The sequence below is a fragment of the Mauremys mutica genome, chromosome 21, assembly GCF_020497125.1.
Source record: "Mauremys mutica isolate MM-2020 ecotype Southern chromosome 21, ASM2049712v1, whole genome shotgun sequence".
In the NCBI taxonomy this organism is placed as follows: domain Eukaryota; kingdom Metazoa; phylum Chordata; order Testudines; family Geoemydidae; genus Mauremys; species Mauremys mutica.
The window spans coordinates 3,991,975-4,009,849 of record NC_059092.1 but is presented as its reverse complement, the minus strand read 5'-3'; the positions used below and the strand labels follow the sequence as shown (position 1 = coordinate 4,009,849).

The 17,875-nt window shown below is 43.1% G+C and overlaps 1 protein-coding gene across 3 annotated transcripts in view; it reads left to right on the top strand.

Annotated features, from left to right (window-relative positions):
• PRDM16 (PR/SET domain 16) overlaps nt 1-16,635 on the top strand; it is a 440,301-nt gene extending 423,666 nt beyond the window's left edge. For all 3 annotated transcript variants that reach the window (XM_044996543.1, XM_044996542.1, XM_044996544.1), the window contains exons 13-17: nt 6,180-6,349; nt 7,429-7,603; nt 10,576-10,806; nt 12,477-12,651; nt 15,584-16,635. In XM_044996543.1, coding sequence (XP_044852478.1) covers nt 6,180-6,349; nt 7,429-7,603; nt 10,576-10,806; nt 12,477-12,651; nt 15,584-15,718 — 886 coding nt within the window. In that variant the 3' untranslated portion in view covers nt 15,719-16,635. The remainder of the gene's footprint in view (nt 1-6,179; nt 6,350-7,428; nt 7,604-10,575; nt 10,807-12,476; nt 12,652-15,583) is intronic.
• The last annotated feature ends 1,240 nt before the right edge of the window (nt 16,636-17,875 follow it).

Below are 17,875 nucleotides of genomic sequence, written 5' to 3'. Positions count from 1 at the left end.
TCGGGATTTTTTTTTGTTCTTGTTGTTGCAACTTTTCTTTTAACTCTTTAAGCAGTTCCCGTGTTCATGCTTGTAATTTGGATTATTCAAACTCACATGCACACAAACATGAACAAAACCACCTACATGAAACACAGACCCAGAGATACAAATGTACATGCATGAATACAAAAGCAGTATTGTTAGAGCAGGTATTAGCAAATCGGGAGCCGTAGGTTCTGTTCCTGACTGCCACTGATAAACTGTCTCACCTTTTGGCAAGTCACTTTACCTGTATGTGTCTTAGTTTCCCCATCTGTAAAATGGAAAAAATACATTACATTTTGAAAATTTAAAGTGCTACTTCTTTTGTTACTGAGCCACACACACTAATGTACTATACATATGTATTAAAAAGCAAAATGGTTAAAGATGATTTGACTGTGTCATGATGTGTGCACATCTATGTGATACAGTGGATTTAGGAGGCATTCTTTCCTATTCTTTTCCCCCATCTGGTCTAAAATTCAACAGTATGTTTCAGAACCCAAGAATAAAACAAAGCAATCAAACATAACTATTTCAATTTCCTTCAGAGGAGGACAAAATAAGTTTGGCTTGTTGTGAAATAATGTCAAGTTTCTCTGGCAACTCAGGTAGTAAAAAAAACAGGACTCTGTCATCCTTCTTCTTGAACTGCAAAGCAAGATTCAGAAGAAGCAGGTTTTTTTAATGACCCTCTTACTGTTTAAAACGCAGAAATACAAAGGTGTTTTGTGGGGGCTTTCCCCCTCCTGCTTTGAAATGACATAAAACCAGAATCAAGAACAAGCAAAGGCCATTTGGTTCAACAAGGCTTATTCCCTCTTTCAAAAGTCCATTCCCTCCAGGATGCCATCTAATTGATTCTTGAATTACACCCAATCCTGGAGCCTTAGCAACCTTGCCTGTTATGCTGTTCCCTAGATCTGCGATTCTTTCTATAAAGATGTGCTTCCTGACGTCTGTTTTGAATTTGTTTTTCTTTAATTTCCTTTTAGGCCCCCATGTCCTGTTGTCTGCACTAAGTTGAAACTAACAACTACAGCTGACATTTACCATGTCATTTAAGATTGCACACAGTTCAATAAAAATCTCTTCTTTCTTGTTTTCTGTTAAAGATCATGGGCTAAATGCATCCCTGGTGAAACTCCACTCAAGACTAGGAAGTTACACAGGGAAGGAATATGGACCCATATGTTTAAGGGCTTTTACTGTCTTTACAGCTCATGTTATTGAGTCTTCAAATAAATGTAAAGTTTTACAAGTGGAATCATATTACTTATAGTGTAGTAAGAACAAGGCACCATAATATTCTAGCTGTGATTTAATCAGAGTATCTTAGTTCTATGGTGACTAGCTCCATTACACAATGTTATACAACGGTGTTCTAGCTGCCAGTTTCTCTCCAACTGGCTTTTAAAACCCTGTCTCCGTAGTCCTTGAGGTCTCAAAGGTTGTCCACTATTTCTCTGAGATCTTTCTCAAAGTTCCCCAGCTCTGGCTCATTGCTATCCATCATTTGTTCCTGCTTATTATTTTTGAGCCTGCTGGTGTATTATTTTAAATTGTTCAGCAATAAATTTCACTGGCAATTTGTCAGTGAGTTTACAAACCAAATGCAACTCCTTTTGTGTTCTACTTTCCTTCAGCCTCTGCATTTACCTCTTCCCTAAATTTAAAGTTGGTCTCTCTGTCGAGGTAATTTATTTAGATTAAAACCAGCAGAAATCCAAGTTCTGACCCCTCTGGGACCACATTTAATACAGTACGTCTCCCTCGTCCCTGCACTCACAGACATTAGAAATACCTCCCCTCACATGTCCCTCTGTTTTCTGTTTTTTTAACAAGCTCTTTATCCATTCTCCATCTCCTACCCTGGATCCCCATAGCTCATAGTTAAAGCAAGGGCCTGTCAAGCGAAACTTTTCAAAGGCTTCCTGAACATCTAAATAAACTGACAAACATGGGGCCAAATCCTTCTTGCCTTACTCGTGCATACTCCCTTTGAAGTCCCTGAAACTGCTCGTGTGAGTAATGTGAGCCGGACGTGGCACGTAGACCTACAATAGTAGCAGCAGCAGTAAACAATTATATTCCGGTAGCAGTCAGAGGCCCCAGTGAGGACTGAAGCCCCATTGTGTCAGGCACTGTACAGACACAGAGAAGAGGCAGCCACTACCCCAAGTGGCAGACAGTCTAAAAGACACAACGCAGACAGAAGGGATTGGGATATAACATACGAGCAATTGGCACCACTTGGGGAATTACAGGTTTGGCTGGGGTTTAATTTGTTCACTGGGGGTAGAGGTAGGGTGAGGAATGGTGGAGTAGGAGAAGGAAGGCCGGGGAAGGAGTCCTCACCAATCTAGTCACGCTCAGCAGGAAGGGTGATGTGGGCAGCATGGTGAAGGGGAGCCCTAAAGAGGGATTTGAGAGAGGATGAGGAATAGGCTATGTGGCTTTTTATCAAGGAGTATTTCCCATGCACAAGACGCTGACTGGTGGACAGAAAAGGCTGGTGACTCTGCCGGAGTGAAGGAGGAGACGCTAATGAGAGATTATTAGAGCGAAATGGGGCAGGGGTCAGGAGTGAAGAGCCTTGAACGCAAAGACAAGACGCTCGTGGTTGGTGTGGAGGTGACGGAGCAGCTAGTTGAGGGCTACTGGGAGCGCAATGGCCAGAGCGGTGGTAGACCGAGCGTGTGGCTGGAGCAATAGGCTAGTCTTACCAGCATTTGGAGCGGGCCTTAGGGGGCAAGTTCGCAGAAGTCAAGGCTAGAGAGGTAGAAGCTTTTACATTCAAGAAGCTAAATGACCTGTGTCCATTTCTAGAGATCTGTGTCATCTACAGCATCCCTGTCCCCTTCCTTTTTATATTGCCCAAAAGCCTGAAGCCAGGGTAAGGGTTGATGTACCTTCAAATCAAAACAGGAGCCATCTTGGGGTGTTGCTTTCCTGCACTTCCAGTGACGTTTGACCTGCCTGTGTGATCTGTGGTCATACCCTTTATGGGACTGCCAGAGCTATGGTGTGTGTGCCCCTCACCCACGGACAGCTTCCCTTAGAACACTTGATTTGTCAGAGCTTGTGAATTCCTGAGCATTTCTCAATTGTTTTACAACACACATTGTTTGAACTCATTTCTCAGTGCGATGGCCTGTTCTTTGGAAGCTGCAGTTGTCCACTCAGCTAATAGGGAGCTTCTTGGATTGGCTTAACATGCTTTTGGGTTGGTTTAATTGGGGGGTTCCTGCCAATTTTAGTATCACCTTTGTTTATTTACTGTGTATTTAGTTCTGTGTGTAGGTGTGTATTGTGTATATACAAAAATATGACATTATAGACTGGAAGGGACCTCAGGAGGTCATCTAGTCCAATTCCCTGCTCAAAGGGGGGGCCAATCCCCAACTAAATCCCCAGATGTCCTCCTTGAGGATTGAACTCACAACTGTGGGTTTAGCAGGTCAATGTTCATACCACTGAGCTATCCCTCCCCTCACTTTGATGAGTCAAAGTGTCTACTTTCCTTCATTGTCGTGTATGATGTTCTTACTATAGTTCAAAAGACTAAACAACTATAGTTCAAAACAACGAGGAAGAATTGGTAGCCAGGTGTCTATGGAATAATTGGGACATTTTGTTATTTGGACACTTTAATCTTGATGACCAGAAGTGATGGGCAGCCTCATCTTTGGGTGGCCTCAGTAGAAGCTGCAGATGCTCAACATATCTTAAAATCAGACCCTTCAATTTTGGGGAGGGAAAGGGAGCTGTACAAAACTTGTACACGTTTAGTCATCAGTATAGAAAATGGTTTCTTTGGCTTTTTTGTTGCCAACAAAAGCAAACGTCCAAAGAGGCATCATGCTCTGTTTTCATTGATGGTTCAGTTTGCATTTTGTAAGAGTTGAGTTAAAAAAGAAATGTGTTTGGAAAAGAATTTTGGAGAAAGGCAGTTTGAAAAAAATGTGATAAAGCAAAAGACTGTGTGTTTCCCCTAGTGTATTGAGGATGAAGTTACATTATATCTAATGTCTTGATCCTTATTTGTGATTTAACAGTAGGCAACACAGAGGTGGGTGTGGAATCCAAAAATATTTGGGGGGAGAGTTTCATATCTCTCTCTCTGTTACTTCCAACAATAATATGAATATATTTTTAGAGACCAAGTCACAGTCACAGCTGTAGCACATCCAGAAGGGGGGTGTGCCACAATAGTGTAGATTTTTGACACTTCCAGCCCTCCCTCATTTGAATCTTTTATGGGTTGTTTTTTTTAAACCAACATTACGTCTTACTGTTGGGCTGAATCTAGTTTCAGAGCTAAATGGTACAACAGAGTCCAATCCTGATTGTCTTCCTCACACCTAAGGACTCTGACTGAAGTAAATGGGACTAGGAACATTTATAAAATTAACAAGACTTGGCCAACAGCAGGGTTTATGTTGTGTTCTGCGGGACCTGGGTTTAATGTGCCAAATTTTGCTCTTGTTTATGCCTGTATATGTCCAGAGCAACTCCCTTTAAAGTAAGTATAGTTACTCGGGATTTATGGTGGTGTGAGTGCATTGGTTTAGAAAGTTTAAACAAATTGCAAAAGTCCACAGAGGAGAAATAATTACACTGTTATTGTGGATTGTGGTGATGGGGCTCAGGGAAAGGAGACTTGATGAGTATTAACTTACTGAGATTCAGACTGATAAAAAAAGGACTTAACATTTGAAATCTTCAATATTGAAACCCTTCCTTGTGGCTCAAAGCTGCCCTCTTCAGTAAGTTAGGTACATTCTTGTTCCTCAGTACAAGTGATTGCAGAGGGTTTGGGCTCATGAGGCACCATTGCATTTGCAAAGGCCTGTATACTCCTACTTTGTTTCAAAGACACTGAATATAAAGTGAGGGGGGGAGGCATGGTTTCAAAATGAGCTGCTGACACATCAACTGTGGGTTCTGCAGAGACTTATTTGAAAGGGAGACTTTCCCACTCACTCCTTTCCAGGGCCGGCTCTAGAGTTTTTGCTGCCCCAAGCAGCGCACTGAATTGCCGCCCTGGGCTGGGGGGGGGGGCAGTCCCTGCGCCCTTAGGGCGGCAGGTGTGTCTAAAGGGCTCTGGGCTCCCCGGGGAGCCCAGAGCCTTTTAAATCCCAGCCGCGGCCGGAATCAGAAGGCTCCGGGCTGCCGGCTGCGGCGGGGAGCCCAGAGCCTTTTAACTCCCAGCCGCGGCTGGGAATCAGAAGGCTCCGGGCTCCCCGCCGCGGCGGGCAGCCCAGAGCCTTTTAACTCCCAGCCGCGGCTAGGATTTGCTGGGGCGGGGGCGGCGCTCTGGCGGTTGCGGGTCGGCGGCTCCGGTGGACCTCCCGCAGGCATGCCTGCGGGAGGTCCACCGGGGCCATCTGCCGCCCTCCCCAGGATGCCGCCCCAAGCGGGTGCTTGGCCCGCTGGTGCCTAGAGCCGGCCCTGCTCCTTTCTAAATGCTCTCTTCCATGGCTCCTTACATACACTAACTTCCCACCATGGGTCGGTTTCCCCACCTTTACAAATGCCATTTCTGGTTTGCATGATCATTTGCTAAATAAATCATGGCTTTGTTTTTAGATTGCCTATACTCCTCAGGGCAGGGAGTGCCTTTCCCTCTGTGACTGGAGATTATTTTGCAGATGCTGGTACTACCACAATATAAAAATTCATTATATGCTAATAGGCCTACACCTTGAGCATCTTTGTTCCTTCAGCCCTTTAGAAATTTCACAAAAAATCACTAGAGTCTATTTTATCACCAAATGACTCTGTCACTTGTGAAGCTATGAGAAAATGGGCTTTTCTTTCTCTTCCTTTCTATCTCCTTCTCTCCCTTCTTCTTTCTTTACAAAATAAGAAACCTGAGAGACATAAATTCCCCTTTCGTGTTGGTACATTTATATATGGAAAAGTAATTATTTACTTTTAAGTTCCTATTTGTTTGGACTGGCTAACCTCTTAATTAATCCTAACCCCTTCTTTCCGCATCTTGAATAATAATAATATCAGAATTGTCTGAGATGATTAATGCCCCATGCTTTCCAGGTCCTCAGTCAAGTAAAGATTTATAGAGTGATGTTTGAGGGTAGGTTTTTTTCCCCCGTCGGTTGCACTCATTGGCATTTGCTTCTATTTTTCAGGTGTAAATACTGTGACAGGTCATTCAGCATTTCCTCTAACCTCCAGCGGCACGTTCGAAACATCCATAACAAGGAGAAGCCATTCAAATGTCACCTGTGTAACCGATGCTTTGGGCAGCAGACCAACTTGGACCGACACCTTAAGAAGCATGAACATGAGAATGTGCCAGGTAGGGGGTCAACACTGCTGTGTAATTCTGTTAGGGGCACTGGAGAAAGAAATCCCCAATTTAAGTCCCTCTGGGTCACATATGAGAATCTTCATGGAAATATCCATTCTTGTACGTGAATATTGCTAGGCAGCAAAAGAAAAATATTTATTTTAGATGTTGCACTTTTTTTTTAAAGCTGAAATAATATATTTTAGATGCTCACATAATGGAAGCAGATAGATTTTTGCTTTTGTGAAAAACAACAAATCAACCCCACAAAGAGAGAGAAGGAACCGGTGTACTGAAACCCAACATATGAACTTTTGGCCTAGAAGAAATTTCTTGAAAAAGCTACAAGCAAATAGAAACAGAAGTTTATAATGGATTCTTCTTCTCCAATGTTTTTATACCGTAAATGCCAGTAATGCTGAAATGTGTATGTGGCAGTACAAACTTGACATATTATTTAGACCTGCTAACCCCATAGTAACAGAGAGGAAGCATGGTCCAGTGCTGAGGGTTGGGACTTAGGAGACATGGATTCAATTTCTTGCTCTGTCCCATCCTCCTTGTGTAACCTTGGGCAAGTCACTTATTAAAGGTATTGAAGCCCCTTAAGAATTTTCAAAAGTGCCCTGGGCATGTTTGAAAATCTCATTAGGTGCCTATTGCATCTTTTAAAATTCTAGCCCTTCATTTCTCCATGCCTCCATTCCTGCTTATGTCAAATGGGGACCATAACCCTGCCCTGCCTGCCCACAGTGCTGTGAGGATAAATTCATTAAAGCTTGCGGGGTGCTCAGATATTGCAGTAGTGGGGGCAGATAAGAACCTAGGATAGACAGATAACAGTACTTAATGATATTTCCCGTCCCTGTACAGATACTAATTGTCTCCCTGTGCTCATTGACTTTTGGAAGATACCAGCTTTTTCTGCCAAGATTTTTGTTTCCTGAAACTTTCTTTCAATGTAAATTCTTACCATGCAGTAAATGCTTTATTGCGCTAATTTTTCTCCTTGGTTTCTATTGAGAGCAGCGTTGGCAATACCTGATTCTTTCTCCTGGTTCTTCTCTTGTCCCTTGTCCCCTGAGCAGTGAGCCAGCACTCTGGAGTCATCACTAACCACCTTGGGACCAGTGCCTCCTCCCCAAACTCGGAGCCAGACAACCATGCACTTTTAGACGAGAAAGAGGACTCGTATTTCTCTGAAATCAGAAATTTTATTGCAAATAGCGAGATGAATCAAGCATCAACTTTAACAGATAAAAGGTAAACAAACAAAGCCGCACTAATGGATACTTCTTACGAGACTGTTCAAAGGCTGGCCAGCCATCTCCGTGTTCAGAGCTTGATTTCAAATAGTCTGAAGAGATCAGAGTAATAATGAGAAATCCCGCAAGGCACTCAGCTTAGACTCCTTACACGGAGCATCCCAATTCTTTTCTGCTTGTGGCAGAAGTTACATAAGAACGGCCATACAGGATCAGCCCCTTCCCACCCAGACTCCTCTTTCACCCTCTCATAGCTTGTTTGTATAGAACAGACATGAGCTCTCTGTCCTTCCACACTTCGCACTCCTTGGGCCAAATTTAGACCTCCAGGGAGTGCCACTAGCTTCTGTGGAACTGCACTGGCTCACAGCAAGTCTTAATTTGGCCCTTTGACTTCCCCCTTCATCCTCTTCCCACCAAAAGTCACTTGGCATCTCGGGCTCACTGCTGCGTTGGGTCCCCCTTCCCAAGTAGAGCTGGGTGAATAACATCATTTTCAAAGCGACAGAGAGTCCTGTGGCACCTTATAGACCAGGGGTCGGCAACCTTTCAGAAGTGCTGTGCCGAGTCTTCATTCACTCACTCTAATTTAAGGTTTCGCGTGCCAGTCAGACATTTTAACATTCTTAGAAGGTCTCTTTCTATAAGTCTATAATACATAACTAAACTATTGTTGTATGTAAAGTAAATAAGGTTTTTAAAATGTTTAAGAAGCTTCATTTAAAATTAAATAAAATGCAGAGCCTTCCGGACCAGTGGCCAGGACCCAGGCAGCATGAGTGCCACTGAAAATCAGCTCGCGTTCCGCCTTCGGCACCCATGCCATAGGTTGCCTACCCCTGTTATAGACTAACAGACGTATTGGAGCATAAGCTTTCGTGGATGCGTCTGACAAAATGGGTATGCACCCACGAAAGCTCATGCTCCAATACGTCTGTTAGTCTATAAGGTGCCACAGGACTCTTTGTTGCTTTTTACAGAACCAGACTAACATGGCTACCCCGCTGATGCTTGACATCATTTTTAATATAATGGCTATTTCAAAAAGTAAAAAAAAAAATTGTTTCAGATAGGACAGAAAATGAAAATTTTAGACTGTTCTGGCAAATTGAAAAATTAAAAAAAAATTGCTTTGGGTTGAATGAAACATTTCATTTCAGTTCTTCATTCTGCTATTCTTTAACACTTGATAGTTAAAATAAAATTAAAAGAAAATTTTTAACAAAGTTGTTTCAAACAAAAAAAAATTGAAATGTTTCATTAGAAAAAATGTCCAATCAAAATGTTTGGTTTTTTTCAGATTATTTTTTCCTTATTTGGTGGGAGGGGGAAAGTTTCCCAAATCAACAATTGGGTGAAACTGACCAGAATTTGCAAAATGTTTAGATGTTGCCAAATGTTTATTTTTTCCTGGGGAAAAAGAAGTTTGGTCCAGAATGTTTTGTCCAGCTCTATTCCCATGGATTCCTTTGTTTTCTCCATCACTCATGAACCCAGCCCTGGTTATTCAGTTGCATTCATAAACAAAGAACAAATTGTGCTGATGCTGGGTGATTACACTGCATTCAGCGCTTAACTTACCAACAGGCCAGCCTGGTGTTCATTGCCAGTGCTACAGTAGTGACAGCCCTTAAGAACTTTACATGTGGAATGCAGCACTTCACTTCACCCAGAATGCTTGTAAACATGTGAAATTTAGACACGTTTTCCATTTCCTTCCCTACTCTGTTGCCTTCATCTCAGCCCTGAAAGCAAGATAAAGTAACCCCATCTCAGATACAGACTTCTCACCAGAGTTTTTGTTTAGATTGCACACGTGGAAATAAAACAGGGAGGAAAAAGTTTGCTGTATTTCCTGAGGGAAATTAGGAATCTTTCAACCTTGCCTGATGTAGACAAAAAAATAGACAAGAGAACTCCTCCGCAAGCTGGTATAATTGATCCAGAGGGAGAATCAAATTTGGGCCTGTACCTTAAAGAAAATCGATCAAAATTCTCTAAAACAAACATGCTGATGATGTGTTTAGACTAGGTGACAAGATCCAGGGCTTGGAAAACATCTGAGTTTCCCCTTAATTTTTTAAACCTTATTTTGACTGAGTGATATTTAATCTACAGGGGAACCAAAAAGGACATTCTGTGTTGTACAAATGTCACTCCGTACCAGGGCCAGTTGTAATTATGTTCTTGCTGCTCTGTTGTTTTTACAAATAACCATTCTATGATGATACCAAGTTTGAAAGCTTTTTTGTTTTGGTTTAAAAAAAAAAAGCCAAAAACGTTTGTATGGAACCGCCATGTAATTAGTGTAACCTACATTCGACAAAAGCAACAGGACAATGATGTTCCTGATTTTAATATTAATTTGATTGTGGAAACTTTCTGGGTGAAGAAGTTAAATTTCTATCATTCCATCTAGCAGCATCTCAGAGTGTTCCAACTACACGTTGTTACCAAATGGGATCTTGTTCTCTTAATCTGGTTTGTTTTATTTTGCTGGAAGCTTACTTCCTCTCATGTCCATATGGGTTTAACAAGGGGCAATGGGACAAAAGAAGATGTAGGTTGGCCATTAGGGAATGTTTGTAATGAAACCTATCCCTTTGTGGAGCTTTTTCGCTAGGCGAGTGGTTATTTTGATACTATAAGCACAGAGAAAAACATGGCCCTTGGCCCATAGAAGTTACAGTCCACAGGGTGAAGATACTTAAAACCAGACTGAACAAAATCTAGTTTTAAGAATGGACAATATTTGACTCACTCCATGAGCTCTTAGACACTATAGAGAACAATCTTGCATTGGTGAGGAAGCACAGATTAGATCACCTAATAGGTATTTTCTGTCCCCAGCCATTCTGAACCATAAATAACAAATAAATGGTTAAATGCCTGAATCTTGCACCAAAGTGGCAGTGCATTGCTGCTCTCAACTGACCTCTTGGTTCCTTCCCCGGTGCTCAAACATTCCAGGCCAGAAATCCAAGACATTGACAGCAACGCCCAGTGTCATGGGTTAGCAAATGAGAAAACAGAAGATGTGGATGAGGAGGAGGAAGAATTGGAGGAGGAAGATGACGACAGCCTGACAGGGAAGTCACAGGATGAAACAGTATCACCCACAACGGAGCCCCAAGGAGCGTTTGAGGATGAGGAGGATGAAGAGCCCACATCCCTCACCATGAGCTTTGACCATACCCGAAGGTGAGTGGGGCCATTTCCTCTGGGAAGCAGAACGGGGTTAGATTTCTCACCCTGTGTCATTAGCAGGTCATGGGCAGTATCACTTTATTTTTCAAACCATGAATCATACCTCCAGTTTGCCCTAGGAACTTCATTTTCACCATGGTGGGAAGCACAAATAAATAAACTGAAATGCAAAAGTATAAGAAGACAGATACACAAGGCCTGAAAAATGCCCAGTGGGAAAGGTAAACAGTTAGCACCTGAAAAAACCAGCCTCCTCAATGTATCATGAACTCTTCTACCTGACACAATGGCAACATCTCAATTTTCAAACCCCTGGTCAGTGAAAAGAGAGCTGGTGCAAGGAAATCTAGATAATGGCAGCTTTCCACTACCCCACCCATTTTATCTGCAGCAGCCTCTTGTCTCAGGATGTAAGGCCATGAATTAATTTCAGATGAGACGCTGCGGCTGGCCTTTTGTGTGGATGTGTCCCCAGGCCTCTCTTTCATTTTGTGCCCATCCGTGCAGTGCACCTTGGTTCGTAAACCATCAGGAAGACGTTTGCAGGTACAAAAAGGACACTTCTGAAATAGTTAATTGGTATTCTGTTTTACTCCGGTGCCTATCCAGAGTGACAATACAAAGCACACCAGTATAAAGCTGTGTAAACCCAGATGGGTAACTATCTGCCGCAGATGTAGTTTACAATATGGGGTAGGGCATTAGCATGAAGGCACCCTAGGATAACTGTACATTAGAAAGTGCAATAAAATACAGCAGTGTTTGATTGTAAAGATATAAACAATGGTGGAACATGGAATCCACTCCTTCCATTAGCTCTCTGACCCACTCGCCTTTCACAAAATCTGTTGCATTACATCCAGGAGCTGGCATGCCAAAGTTCATCCAAAGGGTGGTCCAGGAGATAGGGTGGGAAACCAGACTTCTATATGTCACTCTGCCATCGGCTCACTATGCGCTCTAGCATTTAAGTCACTTTAAGCTTAAATGTTCAGGAAAAGTCTATATTTGACTCTCAGTATTTTCAGAGGGGAGGAGCACCTGCAACTCCCACTGACTTCCATTGGGGTCGTTGGTGTTCGGGAAAATCAGGCTGTAGGTATCTAAAGTTGGCCCAAAACATCAGGCACTCAACATTAAAGTCCACTATTGAAATCGTAGATCTTAGCCTCTCTTGTGCCACAGGTTTCTATCCACTAATGATGCTTTGATATCTATGGATGAAAAGTGCTATGTCATGCAAAGTAGTATTCTATTCCAAGGGTTTTTTCAGCGTGTCAGCGTTTTCCATTTAAGCCTGTTGTAACCCCTGGGGAATATGGTGCAGTGGCTCTATTCCCCCAACTTTCAGGAACAGCTAATAATCAGGCATCTCTGAATAGGAGACCAGAATGAAAGCGGTAACCACATCAAACCACAGAACATATGGTAGCACTAATGCTTGAGATGTACGTGCATAACCATCCATTCCACTTTTTCTTTGCTCCTTGCATCATGTGCATTCTTTTGTCCACCTGTCTGTCTGTCTCTTCATGCATGTGGCTTGTGAGAACCCCATGGTATGTGCATGCAGGCACTGACTTAGCAACACACACATTGGTTAGACTGTAAACAGTGAGATGAGCTAACAACAGGTCAACCCCTTCCCCTGGTCATTGGTACAGGTGTATTGAGGAGGACGAAGCCGGCTTGTTAGATTTGGAGCAGATGCCGAATTTTGGGAAGGGGCTGGATCTTCGCAAAGCAGCCGAGGAAGCATTTGAAGTTAAAGATGTGTTTAATTCCACCTTAGACTCTGAGACAATAAAACAGACTCTGTACAGGCAGGCTAAAAACCAGGTAGGTATATGACAGAACATTTTACCGAGCTTACCTCCAGCATTTAGCATGGGATTATCAAACAGCTGGGTTCCTTTAGCCAGGTCTGGGTTCTGAACTGGAATTCTGATGGTGAAGACTAACTTGTAAATCACATGTTTGCTACCATGTTGCAGTCCAGGAGAAACAGGAGGGGGAGGGAATTGTTAACTCACGTTTTATATAATCAGTTTCACATACCATTATAACCTTGTGGAGTGAGTGCAGGTTTATAGCTATATAGTGATGTAGGTTCATCCATCTATATCTGTCTATAGAAATTTATATAGAAATATGATGATGCAATAATTACAAACTTTGGGCCAAATCGCCAGCTATTATATATTGGTTTCACTGGAATAATGACAATTTACACCAGTTGAGCATCTGGCCCTTTGAAACAGCAGTAAAATATAACAGGATTTAATAATAAAAAACATAAAATCTAATTCAGAATGATCGTTTCTAGACTTGCTAGGAGAACTGCATCATCTTAAGCAAATTTAGAAAATGCCATTATTTTGTGCATTAAGCTTTAAACCTAACACACCTTTAAAATAAAATCCCCCCTTCTTATCAAAAGACATACCAGCTCAGGCACAGCAAAAGCTGATGCAGGCCTTCTTCCAAAACTTGAAACAAACTCCTGAAATTTTAAAGAACTTGGAAAACGTATTTCTTTTGTTTGTAATTAGCATGGCTCTGTGCTCGCTGGTTTTGCCATAAGCAGGAATGCCACGAGAGGCTCTGTTCTCATGAAGTTTGCATCCTGGTCCAAATAAAGCAGCAACAGATCTTATGAGGGAGCCGTTCTGTGAGATGTCCAGCCCCGTTACCAGAACAAAGAGGATACACTGAGACACAATTCAGAGAAAGGGCCTGCAGAAACCCTGCAAACTTTTTGCCATCGACCATCTGCTCTTATCTGCTTATAAGAGGCGCTGTAGTTCAAATGCTTCTTTTAAGAATAGTAGTGCAGGTTTGAGTCTATTGACCTCTGCTTCAGGTTTTATTGGGGATGAGATCAGCTCCCGTACTTGGAGTCGTTCTGTCCTCTAAGCAACAGGAATACAACACAATTTATCTTACAGACCACCCAAAGGTGCAACTAAATGCAGTTGTCTAATAGAGGTGGGTCTTTAGTTAGAGGTCAAAGGGGATTGTGCTGGAAACCCTAAGGCTACTTTATAGTGACTTGTTAAGACTGGGGTCAGGAAGTTGGGGTGGGGGTGGCCTATTGGAAGTGTGGGTATTTTGTACAGATTTGACTGCACTTAAGGGAGTATTTTGGCTATGAAGATAGCACTGAAGTTCTTTTCTGGCGAAAAAAGAGCTCATTTATCCTTTCAACACAAGCCACTTGCATGCCTTTGTCTGTGTCCTTTTACTAATGCGCTGAGTGTACTAACTATTTAGGCACAACTTGATTTTTCTTGACTGCAATGTTAGATCTGGCACATCTGTTTTTTTAGGTAATCCTGTAGTAAGTGAGATCTAAGACATGTTACATATTGTCACATATGATATAACTTGGACAATTTAAAATTCTCTGCTCTGCATGTATTACTGCAGGCAATATGGTGGGAATATAATATTTATCTGGTCAGACCTGCACAGAAATCTTACCTTTCTATTGGTTTTGGCTCACTGTCCCTGTAGTATTGAAATGCCCGCATCTATGCAAACACCCATAAAGCAGAATGCTCTACAGCACATACAGACAAGCATGAGATACAATGGTCAGATTGAGAACTGGATCTGAATTTGAGCTTCCTGTGGGGGAGGGGAAAGTTGTAATTGGAATTTTGGGGCAGTTTTATTACTATTCTTTATTAAATTTGTGTTGCAGTAGAAGCTCAGGGTGCCATTGTGCTAAGCACTGTATAGACATCTGCAGTAAAGAGAGCATCCAACCTAGGGCCCCTATCCTGCAAAGATTTATACACGTACTTAACGTTACACACCATGGGTAATTCCATAGGTTTTAACTCACAATGTGCAAAGTTCAGCACATGCATAAATCTTTGCAGGATCAGGACCTGGGTTGTGGTGATGCAAAAAATGGATGAGACAAACAAAAGTGGAGGCGGGAGAAGGCTTAGGTAGTAGCAAAGTAACCAAATTATTCTACAGTAAGCAGTGGTCTCTGCTTATTCACGGATTAGGCTTTGTCGGCTGGTAGTGCTGCAATAAACACACACAATCATGCTTGCAAACACACCACACTTACATTGCCAAATTGACACAACCAGGCTCCAGCTCCCTCCAGACACAATGGAAATGCTCAGTAAATGGAACAATATGCCCTGCGCAAGCTCATCTCCACTGAATCACTCAGTCACTTTTGTCCTATATAGCTGAACCCCCATTTACAATTCTCCTTTTATGAGTCAGCAATAACTTCTGAAGGCCAAAGTTTCACAGGCGTGAGCTCCTGTCTTCCCCAGGTGCACCGCAAAGTTAGCATGCCCAAGGCGGGGGGATCGGCATGACTCACTCCGCAATGCACCCTGTTCCACATGCACTTTGGAAAACGATGTGAAAAAAGGCCAGAACTCCCTGGATATTTTCGGTGGGAAGAGTAATGTCCTCTAGGAGAGGGGCCTAAATGCAAGTGTCAGCATTTGTCATTAAGTGCAAGGAAGGAAGTGAAGGGGTGTGTTTGAGATGCCCTTCCAAACCCACTGCTGCCGGGTACAACTCTATGGCAAGGTCCACGTGTTTTCCTCATGAGTGAACATAAGTATTGATTGGCAGGCAGGATCCCCAGCCCGCACCAAAGTGACTGACACTGACTGTCCTGAGTGTCTGGTATGTAAATAGTTAAATGACTCTGTACTTCATGTGGATTATTCCAGGACCCAGGAGTGTGTATTCACCCATTTCCCTTCCTCTGCTTCTTCCCCTCCTTTAGGCTTATGCAATGATGCTGTCCCTTTCTGAGAACGCTCCCCTTCACACTTCTTCCCAGAATTCTCTGGATGCTTGGTTGAACATGGCAGGAGCAGCCTCAGAGTCGGGGACCTTTAATCCCATCAACCATCTCTGACGGGTCAAGAAGGCACTGGTTCAGAGTCCGAGTGAGGAGGTGGTGGTGCTGTGACTGCCCTATCAGAAATTCTAGCACGCAGAAGATGGATCAGAGGGCCTCGGAGTCGTCCGGGCTTTTGGCTGGGAGAATAAACCTGTCACATGTGACCTGCAGTTCCCAGATTTGTATCTCTCCACAGTTGTTCATTTCTAATTTGTTAGAAAGAAACTCTCCAAACGGGATAGCCCTGAAGAAGCCCTAGGATTCCACCATCTCTAAGAATAGTGTAAACCATAAGTGAATTGCAATGGTGCAATCAAATACTGGCCCCTTTACAGTTACAAGACAATATAACTGAGCCAGCTGGTTTCTGCTTATAAACTAAAACTTGAAGTCATTCAACCCCGTGCCCCCCTCACACACCACATTCACCTCAGCTGAATAGCAGTTACAAGGGGTGGGAAGAGATCTAGAGCTGACCATCCCTGGTATCATTCTGATATAGTCACCAGAGTTATACCAAGGAACGGTGAATTTGACCCATTTTACTTAACATAGCGCTTTGAAAGAGCGTGAAATTCTGCACCCCCCACAACAGCACTCCTCCTTACACTGCAAAGTGGTGTTGTGAGTCTCTGTTGTGGGAGGCCATGCTCCCTGACATGCAATGTCCAAACAGGGCTAGCTTCTGCCAAGAGCACAAATAATTGGTGCAGAAGGAGTATTGCTGGGGCTGCTCATACATGCACACAAATACATAGACAATGCCCCGTAAGCTCGACCCTAGAAAGCTCCTGTGTAGTTTCTCTCCCAGAGGGTTTTTCAAATGCTGTCTCTTCAATGTTGGGGGAGAAACCTCTGCCCTGTGCCTTGGTGTTGGTTTGCTGGTGGTTGCTTATGCCGGGTACCCTGCCATCATTTACCCCATAATTTTGATAATATGGCTAAAAAAAAATCCTTGTTTTTAATAACCTTATGAGTGCAGCTCAGCTCCTTAAGCATGTGGCTAAGGAAATGTATTTTCTCTCTGGATCTAAAATTACTTGCAATTTTTTACGGATGATTTTAAATTGCTTTGAAGTCTCAGCTCTTTTGCTGACATAAAGCAGCCTCCAGAAATCCTGTGACATTAGTTCGTGCTATTTCTACATTGTAATAACAACCTGGTGTTCTAGCTGTGATTTTTATAGGTAAAGCTAAACCTGAACATAATTCTCGAAAGGGGTTAGAAATATTACAAAGAATAACATTGGCTACTCTGACAACGTTTGTAATGTGTGTGCTGAGAAAGGCCTTGATATGGTGTTACAGAATCAGGGTTGCCTGAAGGTAAGACAGGTGCCTGCCACCAAGTGACTTTAAGTTGAATCAGGGGTGCCGCAAACTTGCCCATCTGAGTGCTGCATCAGCAACTCACCTAGGAGCCTCCAGATGCTCTAAGGACCCAATTCGGTACAAGCCTGACTCTGCATTAGCAGTTTTTCCCACTGACTTCAATGGACTTTGGACCAGGCTCCGAACACTTAAAGCTGGGAGTACTACTTGCAGTAAGTGCTACACCTAGTAGTCGGTGTTTGCAGAATTGGGTCAACAGCTGACTTCAGAGAAACGTCGCACAGTAGTAAACACATCGACTAGTAAGTGTTTGCGAGATTGGGCCCCGAGTTTATATGTGCGGGAACAGACTGCAGCTGCTCTGCTGTTGAATATAAAGGAGGAGGTTCCAGCATGCAATGCTCCATCTGGAAGCAACTGCTCAGATTACCGTGGAGCATTGAATGCTGGGATTTGCAGTCCTGATGGGCCGCACCTCATACTCCAGAGAAGGTCGGCCATGAGGCCTCAGCTGGCCCTTGGGGCTGCCCCTCTGTTTGCCACTGGGGTAGAGGGAATGAAAGGATCATTAGCAGCATCAAATAATTCTCCATAGTTCACCCAGGGAAAGACGACATCCCTCCTGCTAGTTTCTCCAAGTCACCATGTCTATGTGCCGAAGGCTCTGAATCCAACAGTGATCTATCCCGCCCCTCCCCAGTTTCAAATGTTTGCACAAAGCTCTTGACTAGGTGTAGCCCAAGAACTGACAATGTCAAAAGAAACCAGTCTCTAAGATGGAACATTCCTTTCCCTGGCACCTCTGCCTATGCTAACATTACAGTACTTGCCATTCACTTG